We start from the raw sequence: 20,147 nt of genomic DNA, 5'->3' as shown, positions 1-20,147 counted from the left end.
TCCACTGCGATAGGGTTCGAACATCACTGAAGAGCCGTCCACTTGATTGATTGGGGATTCAATCTATCTAGTGTCAGAGACGCACAGCATCTCATTGTTATCGCCCGCCCTGAATCTCGTTCCGCGCGCAATGGATGGTGCTCAATGGACCAGCCAGAGGGGACCCGCGTTCATCGGCGTCGCACCGAGTATGGCAAGCGATCGAAGCAAGGTACGCTACCAATCATGTAAAAGTCACGCAGAGGTATTCACTGACAATGGTAACTGTAGGGTGCCGGACATGTATTACTAAGAAAGTAAAGTGTGATGAGCAACACCCACGATGCAAGCGCTGTATCCGCCTTGATTTACACTGTGAATGGACGGAACAGGTACCTTCGCTCACTCTCAGAAGACGCGGATGGGGACCCATCAAGGCGCGAGATAGCTGGACACCTAAGTCAATCACACCGAAGCCTGCCGCTTGCGGGAGCAAGAAACTGGAGGAATGTGATGCCGACATTCTCTCAGACAGTCCGAACGATTTGCAAGACACCGTCATGTATGAAGAAGATCGCAAGACGCGATCAGCCAGCCCAAATACAGACCGACTGTTGAAACGGACCCGTGCTCAGGATCTACGGGAAATGAGGGTTGAGAAAGAGCCCTGGCTTATGGAGGCAGACGATGACGCCCTGGCTTCTAACTTAAGCGTGGACAGGTCTACGCACGCCAATATGGATTCAGATCTGCCTTTGACAGGACATCAAGAACCAGACAACCACAAACGAAGTATCATGACTGTTCCCTTGCTTTCAGACGCTTTGCTTCAGTCTAATTTATTGACGGTGGCGACGTCTATGTTATTCGCTGGTGTGCCATCTGTTATGGTCAGCGGCAGCGACTATCAAGCAGTCGAATTTCATCGTGTAATCTTCGCGCCATTGAAGTCAACTCGCAGTGCAGCCGTGTCTGCACATTCCATCTTCCTTGATCGCGCTCTTAGCAACACTATGGCATTGCACTTCCTGCTTGCTGTTTCACACAGCGAACTTGCAATCCACCGGGGCCATGGCATGCAAACGCCGCCGGAATCATGGCTCCACTTCAACCGCGGGTCACAGCTTCTTTTTGATGCCGGCAATGTGGTGTCACAGTCTGATCACGTCGGAGTCTTACTTTCGTTCCTGTATATGTATATGTTTTGGATGCGGCGCGACCCCTTCAACAACTCAATGTTGCGAGAGCTTAGCCGAGCAGTCCTCCTTCACGTCGAAACCTACGCCTTAGATGACCTTTGTGCGAACGCTGACCTTGGCGAACCCGAAGCGTCGTCATGGACAGACAAAGTTTTGCTGTCTCGTATCCTAACTTACTTGTACGACCGAGACGGTTTCTGCTGTTTTTTTGGTTGCGGCGGAGCTTTCGCAGGCTATGTAAACGTGCATCATGAGAAACGAGCACGTATGTGGCGGTTGTCGCAGACGGGATTTTCAGCTTCGGCAAGAAACAACTCCACAGCCATGTCTTCTGGACAGCCGACCATTTCGCAGAATGCGAAGGTCACCGATGTATATTTCCAATTGATCGCTATCCATCATGATATCAATCGGTACAGTCAGAACATGGAAGCACAAGATATGGGACAGGAGACAAGAATCAAACACGAACTACAGCGAATGGAACTGGTACGTTCTTGTTTTCCTTCTATTGTCTTTCTGTTTTGTTTTTGTTCTATCCTCGCACTCGAGTGCCTTTCGCTTATCATAATCCTTCAAGGAACAACGTTGGTTGGTTGAAATGGTCGAAGACTGTAGGGCACAAACAACACCACCGTCTCTCATGGCGCTCGTGACTGTGACGTTCTACTATGCACTGCAGATATACTTCCACCGTAGTCGAAATTCTGCTTTTGGAGAGCTCCCGATACCTGCTAAGGTGCAGATTGCTCTGTCTCAACTAGTGGCAACTGCGTATTACACTGTGGCAACTGGCCCAGTTCAGCTTCTGGAGCGCTTTCAGTGGGCATTGCTGATAGCAGGGACCGAGACCCGCGATCCTATTCATCGGGAGTGGATATCTAGGACCATAGCCGACCCCGGTATGAAAAGCGCCCTGCAACTGATTTTAGACGCCAAGAAAAGTTACTGCATCTCAATGCGGGCGATCCGACAACTTGTATCTGGGGTAAGCCACCCTAGCTGAACTCCACAACTAGGGATGATAGGCGGGCTTTCCAGTCACAATGGCTGGAACGTGAACCTACTGGCCGTGCTCGTCGATTAAACCGACCAATGACAGACGAGGGCATGGTTAGTCTGAGTCGAGACCATCTTTGTGGGTCTGATAGGGAGTCGGCATTCGGATGGGTCGCCAGCTCTCCTTATCTACTTTGAATTATTGTGGGTAGTGATTGATGCAGATTGGAACGCCTTGCGCATGTAAGACCAGAGTATATGTATATTAGTACGGCCCCATTCGAACCTCGAGAAATCGATATGTCTTGTACTCAGGCACTCCCTTGAGCAGTACACCAAGTCACACTGGTTCGCAATACCAGAAATTCACGATGGCCGGAGAGAAAATTCAACACACTGACTCAGAGTCAAAGGTTGGTGATGATATGGAGAAGACACGCACAACCGAATGCGGTACCATGGAAGTTCTTGGCGAAAAGGAGCAGAAGAAGTTGGTACGAAAGATAGACTCACAGTACGCTTGAGGTGCAAATAGTCTACCCTTATCTGTTGAACTAACCTCTTGTGACAGTCTCATGCCCATCTTGATTATCAGTTATGGTCTTCAATACCTCGATAGTACGTCTATGCCTATCAACCTGCAACTATCTTAGTCCACGAATAGGCTACTGACTGTATGCAGAAACAAGTTTGTCGTATAGCGCAATTTTAGGAATCCAGCAAGATTTGGTATGCCACGAGTTTTTGAGTGAGCCGTCTATCTTATTAATATCGTTTATAGAACCTTCACGGTCAGCAGTATAGCTGGACATCAAGCATATTCTATATCGGTTACCTGGTTGCGTCATATCCCATCTCATTAGGCTTCGTCAAGTTCCCTCTTGGGAAATATCTTAGTATCTTGATGTACGATATCACTACTCATATGCTCGCATCAATCTTTTGCTAATGGCTGCTTGCAGTCTGCTTTGGGGTATCGTCCTGACTCTACACACCGTCGCGACCGATTATGCGAGTCTCATGGTCCTGAGAACGTTGCTAGGTGTCTTTGAGAGTGGTATCAGTCCTGGTTTCTCTCTAATTACTGGTATGTGGTACACACCAAAGGAGCACGTTTCACGACACTCGTTTTGGTTTGCCGGCAACGCATCAGCCAGCATAGTCGGCTCGATGATTGCCTATGGTATTCTCCATTATCAAGGATCTTTCTCTCAGTGGAAGGTGAGCTTAACATGAACATATCGCTTTTTAATGATATGCTAATAGTTGTAGATGCTATTCCTCATATTTGGTCTTATTACTGTTCTCTGGTCTGCGATTGTTTGGTTCTACCTCCCCGACTCGCCCGAGACTGCTAAATTCCTTACCCCTGCTGAACGTGAGATGGCCGCACTTCGGCCCAAGAAGTTCCAAAGAACCACCCAAACTAAGAAATGGGATCGTGCCCAGTTCCTTGAGGCCATCAAGGACCCTAAGTCGTGGTGGTTCTTCTTTTTCTCCTTCGTCACTTGTATTCCCAATGGAGGAACGACCAGCGTAAGCAAGCTCAGCAATTTTATGTACAAGCTTAATGCTAACTCATGGGGACAGTTTAGCACTCTTGTCATCAAGAGTTTTGGATATGACAGCTTCAAAACAATTCTCATGGGTCTCCCCGCTTCTGGTTTCCAGCTTCTCACCGTCATCCTTGCCGCTGTCGGCACTACGTATCTCCGCAGGTCGCGTCTTGTTGCCCTCGTCCTCATCTACCTCATGGCTATTTCTGGTATTCTCATGATCAAATTGCTACCTACAACAGAAAGGCTCCCTCGCCTTGCGGGCTTCTGGCTTATCACAGCCGTGGCTCCTGCCTTTCCACTAATGCTTTCTCTGTCGGCGAGTAACATTGCAGGATTTACCAAGAAATCCACTGTTATGGCAATGATATTTTTGGGGTATTGCGCTGGTAACCTCAGCGGACCGCAATTCTTCATTAGCACTGAAGCTCCCAACTATTCTGTACGTATTGACACATGATACCCGCAATGAGCAATGTTGCACTCTGAAAATAAGTCTAACTATCCCGTCAGACGGCTTACACTGCCATCTTGGCCTGCTTCGCCATTACAATCGTCCTAGTCGTCATACTGCGCTTCTACCTGGTGCGAGAGAACAGTGTCCGGGACAAGGAGCAGGGCATGCAGAGGGATCCTGAAGAGGTTCGTGAGGTAGACCTCGGTCATGATGAGCAATTGCTCGACGTGGACGAGACAGACAAGCAGAACAGAGACTTCCGTTACATTCTGTAACATAGTCATAGCATTGGCAGCTGGTGGTTGAGTGATCCAAAGCTAGGTTTAGCAGTGCAATGCGATTTGTAAATTTCACGAGTCAATTGTCTAAAATAATACGTTATACACAATGGGTGTTCGATTTGTGTCCTTTAGATCACCTGCATCGGGCGGAAAGCAGGCCAGAATGTTGAATCAGTCATAAGACCTTCTTGTTTTTTGGGTGATGGACAAACGAATTTGAGAAAAACCTATAGACCTGAATCATCATTGATTCAGCCATAGTACCCCGTCTTATCACATATTATACTTCTGATTTTCCTTCAAAAACTCTTGCCAACTCTAACAACTTTCAAGCTTATTCTTTATTATTAGCGGTTGAATCAATAGGGATTATTGGCTACCTCCGTGAGCTTTTGTCTGCGCCACTTGATTGTTTTAGCCTTTGCCACAACCTTCAAAGCATGGGAGTTATGATCACAAGTATGGGTCCACTTTGGATTGATTCAAAATCATGAATGGCATGTTGGGGAACAATGAAATAAATCAGAGTTGTAACTTCGCTCATGTTGATTCTTATTCAATTTAGCGCTCTGGCATGACATTGCCATATAGCGATTAGAAGGCATGGTTTTGATTTCAAGTGCGGAGCCGCAGAGCTCGTTATATGGATACCAAGTTCCCAGAGATTACGGTGATCACGCTTACTATCTAGCCTATCGATTTACCTTGGCTGTTGCACTAGGTCAGCAATGTGCGTTGCCATATATTACTACCTATATCATCGCTGATGCGAAGTCGGGAATTGTAGTACAGCGTTACCAGTTTAATTTTGAATCTTTGGGACGCCAGTTTTTTCAGTTGCAAGGTAGCTTGATAGAATAGGAGACTACATGCAAGCTGAGGAATGCCCCCCTTGCTAAGCGAAGTTCGTGACCCGTGCACAATGTTACCTGAGGGGTGCTTTTACGATCATTAAGGGGTGTCCACACTATGAGCTGAGGTATCCTATGGAGTGTATTTGTAATATTATGATTGGTTAGGTTTATTATGCGACAGAAGACTTCATCTACTCTAACGATGACTCTGCACATCTGAAAACAAGTAAGCACCCCAATGGGTTGACAAAGAAAGTGCCATACCCTTATAGTGACAGTAGTGAGTGTTATGTATAAGGGTGCGGCACTTTTTCTGGTAATAGCCTTGGTACCCGTAATGGATCGACTCAGAAACAGTTCCTAGTTTAATGAAAACTCACGTCGTCGGTCTCGTAACCTGACAGGCGAGGGCGTCTCAAGTTACTGCAAGCCTTGTTAAAGTACTAGATGTACTTCGTATTAGTACTAGGATTAATTCCAAATCAACTTCTAGTGACTTACTGTTCTTTTATACGACATTTTGTCGTTTGCTTTCCAATCAATTTTACACGCAACTAAAGACGAAATGTTGTTATGAATAAAAAGGTAGTTACAGGTTTATGGTAAAGTGGAGGGTAAGATAAAGATTGATTCAGGATTAATTCAGAACTGGTTAGCAAGGCTACGGTTTTTACACACGTTAATCTAATCTATTCAGTAGCTATCAATTCCTGTCTACTATACATAAAAAAACGTGGGCCTATCAAAATATTGTCGCCCCATAGCATCCCTCAGCTTACTTGTGGGCACCCCTCATGCAACGTAGGACCACCTCTCAACTTGTCCGATTCTCATAGAATAGGTCTCAAGAACGATTAGAGTTTAGCAAACCAGATCGACTGCTCCATGACCGTGGGTTTACCATTGGATAGAGAGTCCAAACCAAAAAATAATGACTGTCTCCATCGAATCAATGTCCTTTAGACTTCTTAGAGGAGCATGACAAGTTCATGCATGTCCAATCTGGAGAATTTCCAGAGTCTTTATACTATCGAACTCAAGTAGGTAATATGGAGATTTTCAGTTCCTTTCTGTCGACAAGCCAGTGCACTCTGGCCCTACGATGTTGAATGCGTATTTAGGGGCATCGCCTGATAAATTCCTCGTCTCGAAATGTCCACTTCTTTTTGCATCTTGAACCCGAATAGTACTGCTGCGATGAGCTCTGCAGGGTTGAGCATTGATATCCACGCTCGAGTTCCGAATGGGCCGCCATGATAACATTCATCGCCTCCTGATTGTTGCTCGCTATTTGTGAAATCTGACAAAGGCTTGTGCGAGTATGACGACAACTGATACGGTGTTACGCTGTATGCGAAATGAAAGAAGACGGAGAAAACCACGAGCTCGCAGCTGACAAGCAGAGTCGGAATTCCGATCTCTAGATCTGTGTAGCTGAGCGTGTCGCTTGGCTCTAGTGGTGAAGGACTGGCACGAGTCAGAACCATGTAGATGATCTAAAACCTTGTTAGTCCTTCGGTGCGAAAGTCTTGTTGCACAAATGCTGTGGAAAATACGGAGACTCACCTGCTGAATGAACTGCAATCCAATCAGCAATTTGAACGCGAGGAGCTTCTGAAGCGCTCGGTGCGGCCGCAGCTCAACTTTCAATTTTGCGTATGTTCTTAAAACGGCAATAACAGCCAATATCATACTGGCCTTTTCTATGATTTCCAACCATAATGAGGCGAAGTACGCTTTATGGCTGCCATAACAGTATCTATCCGCACCCTCACTAATGTCGGCGAAGATAGCAATTAGTATTGCGATGAGGGGGTACTGGAAGACGAGGATCCAAGTCTTGCGATATGCACTGACGGCTTTGGCTGTGGTGCTGCCCGTCTTCTCCTGCAACCGCTTCATGGGGGCAAGAAAGACGCTTCTACGTGTATTGGTTTCCAAAGACACGAAGCGACAAAGAAGAATGAAGAAATTCGCCAGTGCAAATGCCTGCGCAACTCCCAACCAGGAATGCAAGTAGACGTATGATACTGGCACGCAGACTTCGATGAAACTACCAACGGCGTATATAGGTATGAAAAGACATATTCTCATGATGCTAGGACCAATTAGTAGAAGTTATCATGCTACTCGGACTGATTTCTAGCGTACTTGGCCTGTTCTTGAGGCTTGCTCAAGTTTGTTGCATGTCGGAACATGAGCGTGAAAAGCATGATTGTGGAGAATGCTGCACATGAACCGGATACGATTAAATTGATTTGATGAAAGGAGAGACCCCCGGATATTGGCGACGTAGGTACTGAAACACAGGAGGTCAACATTGGGCTCGCCTATATCCGTCACATTGGACTTGCCCGTATCGAATGTTGGTTGGTCGCACACATGACTGCTGCTGCCATTCAGCCCATCATCTGTTGAGGACGACTTTGAGTGATGATTTCCCATGGCAAGAATCAATATCTTGTCGTTGTTGCGATTGGGTTTGGATACGCGTACAGCGGATTTGAGACAAACCCGAAATGGTCTGCGCCGCCAAAGAGGTTGATGATTTGGCACCTTCCATTGTTTCGAGCCTACTCATGGCGACCTGTATATATATTATTCAATGTAGATGATCAGTTCAGGTTTCCGAATGCGATACTGCAATTATCCTGGTCAAACCGGGCAGTGCCACAATGTTTGTTACGGCTCGGAGTTGTCGTAAGCTACAGTGGTCCAATCAACACACAGCCCTGCACTCCAGCGTTGCCTAAGCTTTAGTTGCAGGTACGATACCGAGCGGTGATCCTCCGGCTGATATGATATAATATGGGCACTTGGTCACCAGTCCTTTGGATTGGTCGAATGCCGAAAGTACGCGGCACTTCCCCACAAAATTGATAAACGAACCCACAGCTAGAGGGTTTATAACTGCAGCAAGGATTGCACTTATGTATGCTTATGAGTGCAATAAGACAATGCGGCCGCCCCAAAAGGGTTGACGACTCAAAGCCAATCACTTGTCGAGAAGGACGAATATGGTTAGAATGGTAGCTAATACCAACCTGTTCGAAATAACATGAGACTCAGCTTCCACCGAGGCCGTTTCCAGTTAGCTTTCAATTGTTGAGCGCATGATAAGGAATATTGAGGGTGTAGCACTGGTGGTCAAAAAGTTTCGTAGGTGCAAGCTATCAACACAAAAATCCATCCAGTCGCATAAACTCGAACATCCACTGGTCTCCCCATGATAACCCATCTTATTCCATATTATACTATGGTACTGTTGGTGCCGCATCAGAATGACAGACTGAATCTTACAATATTCGAGCTTATGCTATATTGTATTGACGAACCCCCCCCGGGAATCAATCGGTGATCGGATAAGCTTTGGATGTCCCACCTAGCCCTGAAACTACGTAGTATAGCGCAAGGTTCTTGAAGGCTTAATTCGCCGAAAGCATGCGCTATGGCTAGATGCGCATCGCGGCTACTTAGGGTTGCAACAAGCCATTTGCAACAGACACGCTCGCTTTCGTTTAGCATCCTTTGCCATGCAAAACTAAGAGGTAGACCTTGGTTTCCAGAGCTACTTGGAATAAGCAGGAGGCAGTCCCATTGATAATATCAAGTCCCAGCAAACTTGAAATTAATAACTTTAGGCTGCGGAATTCTGTCGCTAAATGCTCTCATTGAGATACTGTTCGTAGGAAGGCTCGAGGCCATTCCGCACTGACATCGAGCTCCAGCTGAACACCTCGAGACTGATAAACAAGACTTTGGGGGCTATTCTAATTTGCAGTAATACCACCCACCCAGGCCATGTGGATATCGGCCTCCGAATTGCCAAGGACGCATACCCTGACGAAAAACAACACAGTATACATCGCTTTGCGTGACGATGGCCTTGCAATCGGGATGAGCTACTACAATATGGAAATGGTTTGAATGGCGGCATTGGATTCGCAATAGTGATAGTGGACCTTGATCAACAGTCGACATCTCGGCCAGTTCGACCCAGATTGAAACGAATTTCAATACTGGTTTAATCCGGTCCGTGCAAACTGGGAAGGAAGTCAAGTACGACTATAACGTTCGAATCAATGGCATCTTATTCTTAGTTGCTAAGCCAGATTACGAAACACAAGGCTGGCGAAACCTGCGATGACGATGACCACATACATTCAACTCCATTTATCTCCCAATCAACCATGGGAGATGACATATATCACGTCGAAAAAAGCTGAGATTGGTCCTGACGACATCGATCTTTGAGAACATGATATTTCTTTACAACTCATCATCAACGCTTCTCCGACTTCTTCTGAACGCCTCCACCGCCGCCAACGCCTCATCCTTTCTGTATGCAGCTTGCGGCCACCCAAAACTACGATACAGATGCCGGACCCATCTCTGATCCAACTTCGACGGAGTGAAATACTCCTCCTTTTCCTGCGCCATGACCTGATCCTCCAATATGGTCTCATACCCCTCCTCTTCCTCCTCCACGTTCTCGTCGAAATGCTCCTCTCCCGGAATCGGCACCATGTCCAGGGTCTCGTACCTGCGCTTCAACGCGCCGAGGTATGACCCCACGTCTTCGACGGCATCGGTGTCATACCGGATCATCTCGACGTGCAGCTCGCCCGTCTTGGTGTTGAGCAGCATCATGCGCCCGCCGCTCTCGTAGCCGTCCGCCAGCAGGATGGAGTGCTCGACGGCCTCGGGCGCCAAACCGAACATTTCCTCCTGCCACTCGAAGTTGGAGGCGTGCTCAGCGAAGTCCGAGGCGGAGCATACCGAGTAGTCCACCACGTAGCACTTGTAGTGAATCCGGTTGTAGTGAGACCGGCCATCATCGGTGATGTAGGGCAGGTGTTTGAGCAAGTCGACCACGAACGGCGTCTTCTCGAGACAACTGGTGGCCTCGGGTGTTATGTTCGGCCAGCCACCGGGCGGAGGAAGCTTCAAAGCATCCGCAGGAAGGCACAGACGGGAGAGAAAGATGTAGAAGTCCGATACGAAAACTGCGAGCTCGTCGCGTGTGTAGGGGAAGTCGACTTGAGAAAAACACTCGGAAGATGCATCGCCTTCGGAGACTTCATCCTCGCAATCTTCTTCTTCTTCTTCTTCTTCTTCTACGTCGTGATTGTGGACAGCATCCGCTTCCTCACCTGGTAACGTGCTTTGTTGGACCAGCACAGATGATTGCTTCCCATCCGGGCTAGCTGCCATATTCCCGTTCTTGGAGGTCGAGGTTAGTTTTCCTCTCAGGTTTTCTATTCCTGTCCTGAATGTATAAATATCCGTGGTTGGATTGAGAATGCGGCGAGTCGTTGCTGTTCTTATATCCGGCAGGTCGGCTAATCTGACGACGGGACTGGCCTAGGTTACATTGTTAGGTCTTGGCGGCTAGGCAGATGTGGGCGGAGCAAACTCACTACAATGTCGACTAGAACACTTGTTGAGATCCTTCGTGCGGACCATTTCCAAGTGAAATGTTTACGCATGGTCTTCGTTTGGTTTCTCTTAATACATCAAATGGTGGCCACCTCGGGTTATCGAGGGAGATGTTTTAAGAAAGGCTTGGGCCTTTTGAGCCTTGCTGGCTTGTGACAGATCCGTACCATGACATTTAGTACGAAGTGCCATCTCTATATTGAAGTGATCTGTCTTGGAGTGCAAGCCGTACGTTCTGGCTTAGCATGATGCTTTCCTTCTCTGCCTTGAACTTAGAAAGCTACACCACGAGTAGAGAAGGAGACTCCTTTCGGCAATACCTTCCATCTGCAAGCCGTACAGTCGCGGCCTACGAAAACTGTGCGGTTGAACTACTACAGCTTCCAATGCCCTCTCGGGGCTGATTAGACTGATGCGCTGACACCGGCTACGTATGTACATATCCGAGCGTCGCCCGATGGTAGCTGTGGAATTTCCTTTGTTCAGTTGACCCCGTTCCTAGAATCATGGCGCTGTGGGGATGGGAACGTGGGCGCGTTAGTTGGCAGATGTTAGGTAGGGTACTTCGGACAATTCTACTGTGGACCTGCCAGGTTGATACTACACAACCGTGGCTCCGATACCATACGGAGTATATATTCTTCAGCTAATTGTTTCGGTTATCAAATTAGAACAGTGGGGACGCGGCTCTACGACGCTATTTTTGGCAGTATGTGGGTTTCCGTGACGCTTTGTCGACAATAGGGCTTGTGTGCCGCATTGGTAATGGCCCTGAGTACTATAACTCTTGTCCCTCTTATGCTATCAGTTCTCGGGAGATTTCGTGTCTGTGTTATGACCACCAGTCTCGGCCAAACTTTGTCATATTGTCAGATGTTGGAGAATGACGCAAAGCTTACTGAATGATCAAGGAGAAAAGTGCCAGGTGTGAGTAATGTGTTCTAAAAGAGGAAGCTGAGTTGACTCTTTTTGGGCGTATTTTAACAATGCCCATTTCTATAGTTGTAGTGTACACTGATTTGCCAGTCGGTCTATCTGCCAAGCCGACACCTCCATCCGACGACATGTAGAGCTCCACAAAGTTGATAGCAAAGGCGTCAGCAAGACCATTTGCTTTCATATGGCATATATGCAAAAACTAATACAGACGAGCAGGAGAGTGCGATGCAGTCCGCCAGGTACGTGGAACTCCGGTACTGAACCTGTTGCTCCAATATAGCATATGTGATGAGTGGCGAGGCTGTGACCCAGAAGCCGCGCTGATCTACTTCTCGTCGGGATCAAGCCCAACAATCATCTTTCGAATACGAGCCTCGCCATCGGCACCTTCTGCCTTTGTTGATGATTGGATCCATTGCTGGAGCTTCGCGCGCAGCTTGTCAACATCCCCGTCCCTTACGTCGAAGCCTCTATCCTCGCAGGCGAGCACGACCTCCTCGGGGTCCAAGGCTCCAACGCCGCCGCCGTCCCGGATCATGATATCATCCTTGAGAATCCTGCTCACCGCAGCCTGAGCCTTGGCCGCAGCGAACGGAGGATCAATGCCGACCTTGTCCCAGATACTGCTACCGAGGCCCAGACACCTCACAATGTTGCCGGCGGACGCTTTCTCCAGGGCGGCAGACTCAGTGATGTGGCGCATGTTTTCCAAAGATGCTGCGCGTCGCTCCTGAGCGTTGGCTCGCAGCTTCTCGACTTGTTTGGGTATGCGGCAGGTCAAGGGCGTCAGCTTGGGGAAGACAAGGACCAATAGCGGCGTAAACTCGCCACAGATGAGGAAGACCAAGCCGAATATCGGTAGGCGGGCTATGTCATGTCTTGTTCGTTCGCGGAGAAGAACTGCAGCCCTTGTAGGTGTGACTTTTGTGTCCGACCCTGTCAAGTTGGGGGGTCCATCTAGGGTTTGCGAAATCTCCTTCAGGAGCTTGCGATTCGTGTTTATTGCCTTGACTCCGTTCTTGTAGAAAGTGAGGTACGTCTTGCCAACGCTGAAGAGGTAACTGAAGAGGGAAGAGTCGGGCTCCCTCTTTGGAATAGTAATCAGTGGTGGTCTTGTTGTCGCGGGTGGGTTGAGCGTTGAAGACAGGGCCACGTCTGGGTTCAGAGGCGTCGAAACCTGTGTGGTCGCATCTAATGGTGTCGTAACAGCTTCGGTGTTGATCTTGGGCTCGTCTTCTTGTTTGGCTTCAGCAGCTGCTGCTTGACCTGAGGCATAGCGACGAGAGACAGGCGAGACTGCATGTGGTCTGCCATTCGACTGTCGCGACGATTGCGGTATTGCAATGCGACGCGAACAACTGACAGGTGTCACAGATTGTGCTCGGGGCAGCTGAACGCGTAAGAACTGCCTTCCTAGTTGGACGTTCATGTTGGCGATTAGAAGAATATAGTGTTACTGAGAGAACCGCATGCTGGCAGGAAACTATCGTGGGTTTTGTGCGGTCCGAATATTTTTTCTTTTCTTTTGGCGATCGCATGGGACTGGATTTGGACATGAACGACGTCAGCACGCTAGAAGAAAAGAGGCCCATTGGAAATCTTCGGGGGGTCTGCGGGTGTGTCCAGGGGGTGTCGCGCTAGAATCTGGGGTAGAATTTAGCGGCATGGCGTCACCTAAAACTCGCATGACACAACAGTCTTCAACAGACTCATGTATCAAGACGAGACACAAGGGTAATTCTCTCTTATTTATTCGACAGTCTGCTTTACGTATATGAATATAATGGTCAGTCGCGGAACAAAACTCATCTCGCATTCTGGCGCTGATTGAGCATGCTCGTTGCCATCAGCCACAATCATATAAATATACGTCGTTTGACGTTTAGTCTCTCGGACCCCCCACCAACACGTCAAGTTACAGCTTCGATCCAGAGTTCAGAAAAGCCGTGCATTCAATTTCCACCAGAGCACTGAATGGCAGCTGATACACGGCAACGCAAGTGCGGCACTTTTCCAATTAGCATTGCGCCCTCGACACATGACAGTGGATGAACCTACTGGTTTGACGTCCATGGTGAAGAACTCGTCCCAGGCCTCATTCATAGCAGCAAAGTTGTCCATCGTTGTCAAGAAAATGTTGACCTTGAGGGTATTGCTGAAGCCGCTGCCCGCCTCCTCCAACACTGCAGACAAGTTCTGCAGAGCCCGTCGCTGTGGCACAATCTGAGTCGGCTAATCTTGGTAGACATGTTATATCATTGACTGGACACTTACGGTTTGTTCTTTCACACCACCTTCAACCAGCGTGAACGTTGCTGGGTCAAAGCCAATGTTACCCGAGCAATACACCAAACCATTGTACTTGACAGCCTGCGAAAACTGAGGCAGTGGCTTGGGCGCCTTGTCCGTGAACACACGCTCGATTGGAGACATCTTCAACTCTATTCTTCAAAACTATGCTGGCCTTGGGTTCTTCGTCGATTGCCCTGTCGGGATGAAGATAGTTCAAATACAGAGCACTGACTGACAATCAGCTATGCTATAGTAAGCGCGCGGGGTTCAATGTCTCCACGTTTGATAACAGTGACAGCTTACAAACAGCCGCATGTCAAGCGAAGGGCTTGGCTAGGGCCCACCCAATTGGGCTATCCTTCATTCAGGAGGCCCATTCCAATCGAATACCCATTGGTGCTTCCACTTGGATTCAGGTTGTCAGGGTCATTCGCCTCAGAAGCTTTCAACTTGTTGACCGAAACGCAGTTGGAAAAATATGTTGCCGGCTCCACAAATCGTTCCAGAAGCCAGTGGACTGGGATTACCAACCATGCCCGTGCTTCTCGAAGATGCGCCAAAAGGGGTTTATGCCCATGTAAAGTGTCCCTTTGCCAGACCAACGGTCTTTTGATTGATTTCCATGCGTTGAGACGGCTATTGTTGTCTTCGACCTCTTTCAATGGGTACCCATGGCTCATCCTAAAGCGCTGTTTTAACGAGTTACTGCGACCGTATTTAGCGTTTATTACATCCAATCATTTATAATAATCACTTGACACAGAGCGTACGACGAAGATCCAAGCAGAACATCATGATCGTGAGCTCGAGGATTCTTCGGTGTAACTCTCATGATGAAATGAGAAAAAAAAGCCCGAGAAAGAAACCACTCATTCTGTTAATCTGTGGAAAGCTCCAGGTGGCGTGAAGAAGGGAACCCGACTTAACATAGATGAGTATTCGGCATCCTTTGCAACAGGAATATCGCCAGTATACTATAAGGTAGCAATGAAAAACTCGTCCGTGGCATGAGCGCCAACGCTGTCGGTGCCTGCCTAGTCCAGCGGCTCCCAGAAAACCTCCCGCCAGAAACAGCGTGCAATCTTTTTGAAGAGAAGATTGGGCGCCTGGGTTCGGAACACGATGCCACTTGTTGCAGAGAGGGCTGAACCAACGGAGAAGCTGAACATCTTAGAGCAAGGCTTCCAAAATCTAGGTGCATTCACCGCAAGGTCGTGCACACGATCTGCATCATAACGCCTCTAAATAGCTGTGAACAATTCAGGGCTCGTTGCGTACTATGAGGCTCATTAAAGAAGCAAGCAGGCGCATCCGGTTTACTCTTTCCAATGCACACGTGTAAAACGTCCCCTCGACTAACACTCCCGAGATTGCCTTTAGAGTATGAAGTCATTTTCGTAATAACCATTCACACTGCGCTGCATCCCTCTGCAGTGTCAATTCTATGTGCAGCATTAGCAAATTGCAACGTTGCGGGGGAAAAAAACGCAATCAGCACTGTAGGTACTACAGCAAAGCAGGCCTTGGATTTCTTATTCAAGATCGTGCAATAGAACGTTTGGATATTACTTACCTTTGGAGCACGCTGGCTCTCATTGCATGTTTAGACGTGATCAAGTGGCAAGAGAATCGCACTTCCCGAGAGTGGAATGCTGAGAAAATCTGGGCATTCCAAAACAAGGTCACTGATGCTTCTTGATGCTTCAAATCGGTTTACTAATAACTCTCTGCCGAGGTCTGATTCATTCACGATATCATGAGAGCGCATGTTTAGCAACGGCAAAGCCTCAAAATTCGACAAGCGCTCTAAAAGGATCTGCTCGGGCCGCTCCTCTCACGATAGTGAGACGGTGGATCCACTTGAGCTCTCCGGGAGTCACCGACCCTCGCCTCGGCCGAGACCATCAAGTCGAGTTCGTTGGTTGGAGGTCAACTGACTTGGCGGCAGGGACAATCCAGCAACTCTGTAAATCTTCTGCCCATGATGGAAGGACCTTCTTGATTCAACATGCTTTGTACTCGGGATTTACCCACGCCGAGGCTGTGCCAGGTGCTTGCTCATGTCGCTCGTGTAGACTCTGCGGGGCTGTCCGAATAGATCGTGATCACTGCTGACTATCATTTCCTACCGAGAGGGCATTCGCTTGCTCAGCTTGTCCAAGTTCCAGGGACTTGTCAAAGGCTTTGACTAGGGCTTTTGCTGCATGCGAAATGAATTTAAGAGAAGTGACGGCTTGACAATACATGTTCTTATTCAGCTCATGTGAAGCGTGCCAAAGCTTTAGGTGTTATGCTGCACTAGACTAGAGGAGAAGAGCGTCGCGACATACTTTCAACAGTCTGAATGAATTAAGAGTTTCAAGTACAAGACTCCTCGTTTTGAACTCTGTCTATAGATCGACGATTCTCGACAAAACTGGGACCAGAATGCAAACATTCCCCGTGCAAGGATTTAGAACAGCAGCTCGATGCGACGCTGGAACGGAAACGCACCCTGGAACCGCCGGAAGCTATAGTGGAGTGCGTTGGCGATATGACGCATCACATTCGTTAAGCTCAACGTCGTCTCATTATCAGGCCACTTTGAGAAAAGCCGTAACCCGCAACATATGCACCCCAATATGATCCCAAGTGTTTCTGGAAAGCACGATTGTATATCGTTCTAGAATGCATTTGCTTCACGTGAGAGACATGCTACTGCATGTAACCTTGCGAAAAAACGTGTTCAGGCAGTTATGTTACTATAGGAATCAGATGTCACTCACATGACGTGTCACTGCCCGTCTATCATGTACGTTTTCTGTAATGGCTCATTGATTGGCTCCCAAGGTCTGTCCCGAGGAATCTACCTGGCCTGTCAACTTGCTTCGCGACTAGACTAGTCCTGCATATGCTGGAGTCTACTCCAAGCTGCTATCAGCACTGCATTCACCTTAAACACGAGCCCCGGGTCCTTGAGAACCTATAAAACCTACTTAGCTGTAACCCCTCTCAGAGCTCATGTACCAGTTCTCACTTCAATCAACAATCAACAACGAACAAAGAACACCACAGACATCACTGAAGACCGCTAGGAACTGCGAAAGATCAGTCGGGTCTGTTCACCAACATGGAGTGTGACAAAGCAATAGTAGAGGAGATTAGGCCGTTCGGCGTAGCTCGATCTACTATCAACGAGAAGCCGCTTTCCAAGGAAGAGCTGGAGAAGTACGATGACTTCTTCAAAGCGAGCTTGTATCTCTGCTTGGGTATGATCTACCTCATCGACAACCCTCTTCTACACGAGGAGTTGAAGAAGGACCACATCAAAGCCCGACAGCTGGGACATTTTGGATCTGCACCTGGTCAGATCTTCACGTATATGCACTTCAACCGTCTCATCAAGAAGTACGACCTCGACGCCATTTTCGTCTCCGGTCCTGGCCATGGTGCACCTGCTATACTCTCCCAGGCCTACCTGGAAGGTACCTACTCAGAGGTGTACCCCGCCAAATCCGAGGATCCAGAGGGCATGCAGAAGTTTTTCAAGCAATTCTCATTCCCCGGTGGTATTGGCTCACACGCTACTCCCGAGACACCTGGTAGTCTCCACGAGGGTGGCGAGTTGGGCTACGCCATCTCCCACGCATTCGGCACGGTCTTCGACCACCCGGAGCTCATCACAGTCACCATGGTAGGCGATGGTGAAGCAGAAACCGGACCTTTGGCTACTTCGTGGCACAGCAACAAGTTTCTGAACCCCATCACCGATGGTGCTGTGCTCCCAGTTCTACACCTCAACGGCTACAAGATCAACAACCCCACTCTTCTGGCACGTATCTCCCACAAGGAGATTGAGCAGCTGTTCCTCGGATATGGTTGGCAACCATACTTCGTCGAGGGCGACGACATTGAGTCCATGCACCAAGCAATGGCTGGAACGCTCGAGAAATGTGTGAAGGAGATCAAACAGTACCAGAAGCAGGCACGCGACTCTGGCAAGCCTTTCCGTCCGAAGTGGCCCATGGTCATCCTGCGCACTCCCAAGGGCTGGACTGGTCCCCGCAAGCTCAATGGTCACTACCTCACTGGCTACTGGAGATCTCATCAGGTCCCCATCACCGATGTGCGCACCAACCCTGCGGACCTCAAAGTTCTCGAGGAGTGGATGCGTAGCTACGAGCCTGATAGGCTGTTTGGCGCTGAAGGTAGAATATCCGCGGAACTGAGAGATGCGATCTGCCCCACCGGCAACAAGCGAATGAGTGCAAACCCTATCGCAAATGGAGGTCTGATCAAGAAGCCTTTGAAGATGCCCGAGTTCAAGGACTACGGCATCCAAGTTGACCACCGCGGCGGTATCTTGAAGGGCAGCATGACAAACTGTGCCCTCTTCCTCAGAGACATCGTCGCAAAAAACCCCGAGAACTTCCGACTGTTTGGTCCTGATGAGACCGAGTCGAATAAACTTGGCGGAGTCTACGAAGCTGGAAAGAAGGTCTGGCTGGGCGAGTACTTTGAAGAAGATGACGACGGCGGTAATTTGTCTCCTTTCGGCCGTGTCATGGAAATGCTGAGTGAGCACACTTGCGAAGGATGGTTGGAAGGTTACATCCTCAGCGGACGCCATGGCTTGCTGAACAGCTACGAGCCTTTTATTCACATCATTGATTCGATGGTTAACCAGGTAAGTCAGCATTTTCTCTCGAGCCTTGTATATTGTCTATTAGAGAGGACATTTACTAACGAATACTCAGCACTGCAAATGGATCGAGAAGGCCTTGGAGGTCGAGTGGCGTGCAAAGGTTGCGTCGCTTAACATCTTGCTTACTGCTGTTGTTTGGCGCCAGGACCACAACGGTTTCACTCACCAAGATCCCGGTTTCCTGGATGTAGTATGCAACAAGAGTCCGGAAGTTGTTCGCATTTATCTGCCCCCGGATGGTAACTGTCTGCTTTCAAGTGAGTTGAGCCATTCCGTAAAACTGCCCAGACTTGACACTAACAGCGACTAAGCCATGGACCATTGTCTCAAATCGTCAAACTACGTCAACGTCATCGTAGCGGACAAGCAAGATCATCTGCAGTTCCTCACTATGGACGAGGCTGTCGAGCACTGTACCAAGGGAGTCGGTATCTGGCCACATTTCAGCACAGACGTGGGCGAGGAGCCGGATGTCGTCATGGCCAGCTGCGGAGATATCTCCACGAGCGAGTCGCTTGCCGCCATTGACCTCTTGCTTCAGAACTTCCCTGAACTGAAGATTCGCTGTGTCAATGTCGTCGATCTGTTCAAGCTTATCCACCACGACGAACATCCACATGGTCTGAAGGATCGCGAGTGGGCTGCTCTCTTCACGGATAATAAGCCCGTGATCTTCAACTTCCACTCTTACCCCTGGCTCGTGCACCGTTTGACATACAGGAGAAAGGGTAGCCACAACATCCATGTTAGAGGTAAGCCTTCCCAGCCGAATTAATGCAGATACCAATGACGTGAATGCTAACATTCGGTGCTAGGCTACAACGAGAAGGGCAACATCGACACGCCCCTGGAGCTCGCCATCCGCAACGGCACGGATCGCTTCAGTCTCGCCATCGCCGCCATCGACCACATGCCCCACCTGGGCAACCGTGGTGCGGCCGCACGCGAGAAGCTCAAGAATGTCCAGTTGGCGGCTCGCAACCAGGCGTTTGAGATTGGCCAGGATCCCGAGTACTTGACCAAGTGGACGTGGCCACACCGGGGACTCTGGGTCCCCCCACCGAAGAGAGAGGCAATTAACTAAACTCGTCGTGAGATAGAGGATAAACACTTGGTTTACAATATATGTCAGAAGACTATCGATTAGACGAGATGAAGATCTGGTTTATGGTGCTGCAGAGCCTCGGAGAAAGACGGTGATTTCCTGGATTATATATCTCTTATGTTTCATTTAGGCTTCATGGCCGATTTATGATACTTTATTCTCTCTTTTGCAATTCTCGTGCTGCACATGCCTCCTGAATCCTCGTGGAAGGCAAAGACTGTTGCTCTAGGTGGAACAAGGTGAGAGTGACGAACTTCTGACTATGAACAAGCTTGCACGGCGGTTCCGGATGCAAAGGTAGTCGTCTCGCCCTCGGTTCATGGCCTCCCAGGCCTGGCTTCTTTTGTTGAACATTCTTTCTCG

At 48.7% G+C, this 20,147-nt stretch overlaps 8 protein-coding genes across 8 annotated transcripts; 4 read left to right on the top strand and 4 right to left on the bottom strand.

The window, feature by feature from the left end:
* Nucleotides 1-14: 14 nt before the first annotated feature.
* BKA67DRAFT_311911 (uncharacterized protein) lies at nucleotides 15-2,366 on the top strand. The gene is made up of 3 exons (XM_046096150.1): nucleotides 15-211; nucleotides 271-1,667; nucleotides 1,759-2,366. The coding sequence occupies exons 1-3, from the start codon at nucleotides 145-147 to the stop codon at nucleotides 2,182-2,184; spliced, it is 1,890 nt and encodes a 629-aa protein (XP_045957503.1). The 5' UTR covers nucleotides 15-144; the 3' UTR covers nucleotides 2,185-2,366.
* A 236-nt stretch (nucleotides 2,367-2,602) lies between these two features.
* Nucleotides 2,603-4,465, top strand: BKA67DRAFT_519628 (major facilitator superfamily domain-containing protein; the record flags this gene model as incomplete). Its single annotated transcript, XM_046098115.1, has 8 exons — nucleotides 2,603-2,691; nucleotides 2,749-2,795; nucleotides 2,860-2,906; nucleotides 2,959-3,083; nucleotides 3,140-3,398; nucleotides 3,450-3,713; nucleotides 3,768-4,175; nucleotides 4,247-4,465. 8 exons carry the CDS (start codon nucleotides 2,603-2,605, stop codon nucleotides 4,463-4,465), a joined length of 1,458 nt encoding a protein of 485 aa, XP_045957502.1.
* Nucleotides 4,466-6,202: 1,737 nt separating this feature from the next.
* Nucleotides 6,203-7,646, bottom strand: BKA67DRAFT_678404 (organic solute transporter Ostalpha-domain-containing protein; the record flags this gene model as incomplete). Its single annotated transcript, XM_046108851.1, has 3 exons — nucleotides 6,203-6,821; nucleotides 6,892-7,423; nucleotides 7,477-7,646. The coding sequence occupies 3 exons, from the start codon at nucleotides 7,644-7,646 to the stop codon at nucleotides 6,423-6,425; spliced, it is 1,101 nt and encodes a 366-aa protein (XP_045957501.1). The 3' UTR covers nucleotides 6,203-6,422.
* Nucleotides 7,647-9,594: 1,948 nt separating this feature from the next.
* BKA67DRAFT_659857 (uncharacterized protein) lies at nucleotides 9,595-10,539 on the bottom strand (the record flags this gene model as incomplete). The annotated part of the gene is made up of 1 exon (XM_046107526.1): nucleotides 9,595-10,539. The coding sequence occupies one exon, from the start codon at nucleotides 10,537-10,539 to the stop codon at nucleotides 9,595-9,597; it is 945 nt and encodes a 314-aa protein (XP_045957500.1).
* Nucleotides 10,540-11,849: 1,310 nt separating this feature from the next.
* BKA67DRAFT_311877 (uncharacterized protein) lies at nucleotides 11,850-13,608 on the bottom strand. The gene has a single exon (XM_046096148.1). The coding sequence runs from the start codon at nucleotides 13,130-13,132 to the stop codon at nucleotides 12,029-12,031; it is 1,104 nt and encodes a 367-aa protein (XP_045957499.1). The 5' UTR covers nucleotides 13,133-13,608; the 3' UTR covers nucleotides 11,850-12,028.
* A 10-nt stretch (nucleotides 13,609-13,618) lies between these two features.
* On the bottom strand, nucleotides 13,619-14,136 carry BKA67DRAFT_518526 (Endoribonuclease L-PSP/chorismate mutase-like protein; the record flags this gene model as incomplete). Its single annotated transcript, XM_046098015.1, has 3 exons — nucleotides 13,619-13,711; nucleotides 13,762-13,914; nucleotides 13,978-14,136. 3 exons carry the CDS (start codon nucleotides 14,134-14,136, stop codon nucleotides 13,619-13,621), a joined length of 405 nt encoding a protein of 134 aa, XP_045957498.1.
* A 1,309-nt stretch (nucleotides 14,137-15,445) lies between these two features.
* On the top strand, nucleotides 15,446-16,266 carry BKA67DRAFT_311892 (uncharacterized protein). Its single transcript, XM_046096149.1, has one exon. The coding sequence runs from the start codon at nucleotides 15,694-15,696 to the stop codon at nucleotides 16,108-16,110; it is 417 nt and encodes a 138-aa protein (XP_045957497.1). The 5' UTR covers nucleotides 15,446-15,693; the 3' UTR covers nucleotides 16,111-16,266.
* Nucleotides 16,267-17,104: 838 nt separating this feature from the next.
* Nucleotides 17,105-19,763, top strand: BKA67DRAFT_518554 (XFP N-terminal domain-containing protein; the record flags this gene model as incomplete). The annotated part of the gene is made up of 4 exons (XM_046098016.1): nucleotides 17,105-18,661; nucleotides 18,732-18,936; nucleotides 18,991-19,431; nucleotides 19,495-19,763. 4 exons carry the CDS (start codon nucleotides 17,105-17,107, stop codon nucleotides 19,761-19,763), a joined length of 2,472 nt encoding a protein of 823 aa, XP_045957496.1.
* Nucleotides 19,764-20,147: the final 384 nt, after the last annotated feature.

The sequence above is a fragment of the Truncatella angustata genome (genome assembly GCF_020726525.1).
Source record: "Truncatella angustata strain MPI-SDFR-AT-0073 chromosome Unknown BKA67scaffold_5, whole genome shotgun sequence".
Lineage (NCBI taxonomy): Eukaryota > Fungi > Ascomycota > Sordariomycetes > Amphisphaeriales > Sporocadaceae > Truncatella > Truncatella angustata.
Note: the sequence above shows the minus strand (reverse complement) of the source record. Positions and strands in the feature narration are given on the sequence as shown.

Bases quoted from the DNA above. Each gene is read 5' to 3' on its own strand.
- BKA67DRAFT_311892 (XM_046096149.1), top strand. From the start codon at position 15,694: ATGCTTCAAATCGGTTTACTAATAACTCTCTGCCGAGGTCTGATTCAT.
- BKA67DRAFT_311877 (XM_046096148.1), bottom strand. From the start codon at position 13,132: ATGAACGTCCAACTAGGAAGGCAGTTCTTACGCGTTCAGCTGCCCCGA.
- BKA67DRAFT_311911 (XM_046096150.1), top strand. From the start codon at position 145: ATGGACCAGCCAGAGGGGACCCGCGTTCATCGGCGTCGCACCGAGTAT. The intron at 212-270 runs GTACGCTACCAA...TGGTAACTGTAG, and splicing joins TGGCAAGCGATCGAAGCAAG to GGTGCCGGACATGTATTACT. The intron at 1,668-1,758 runs GTACGTTCTTGT...TAATCCTTCAAG, and splicing joins AACTACAGCGAATGGAACTG to GAACAACGTTGGTTGGTTGA.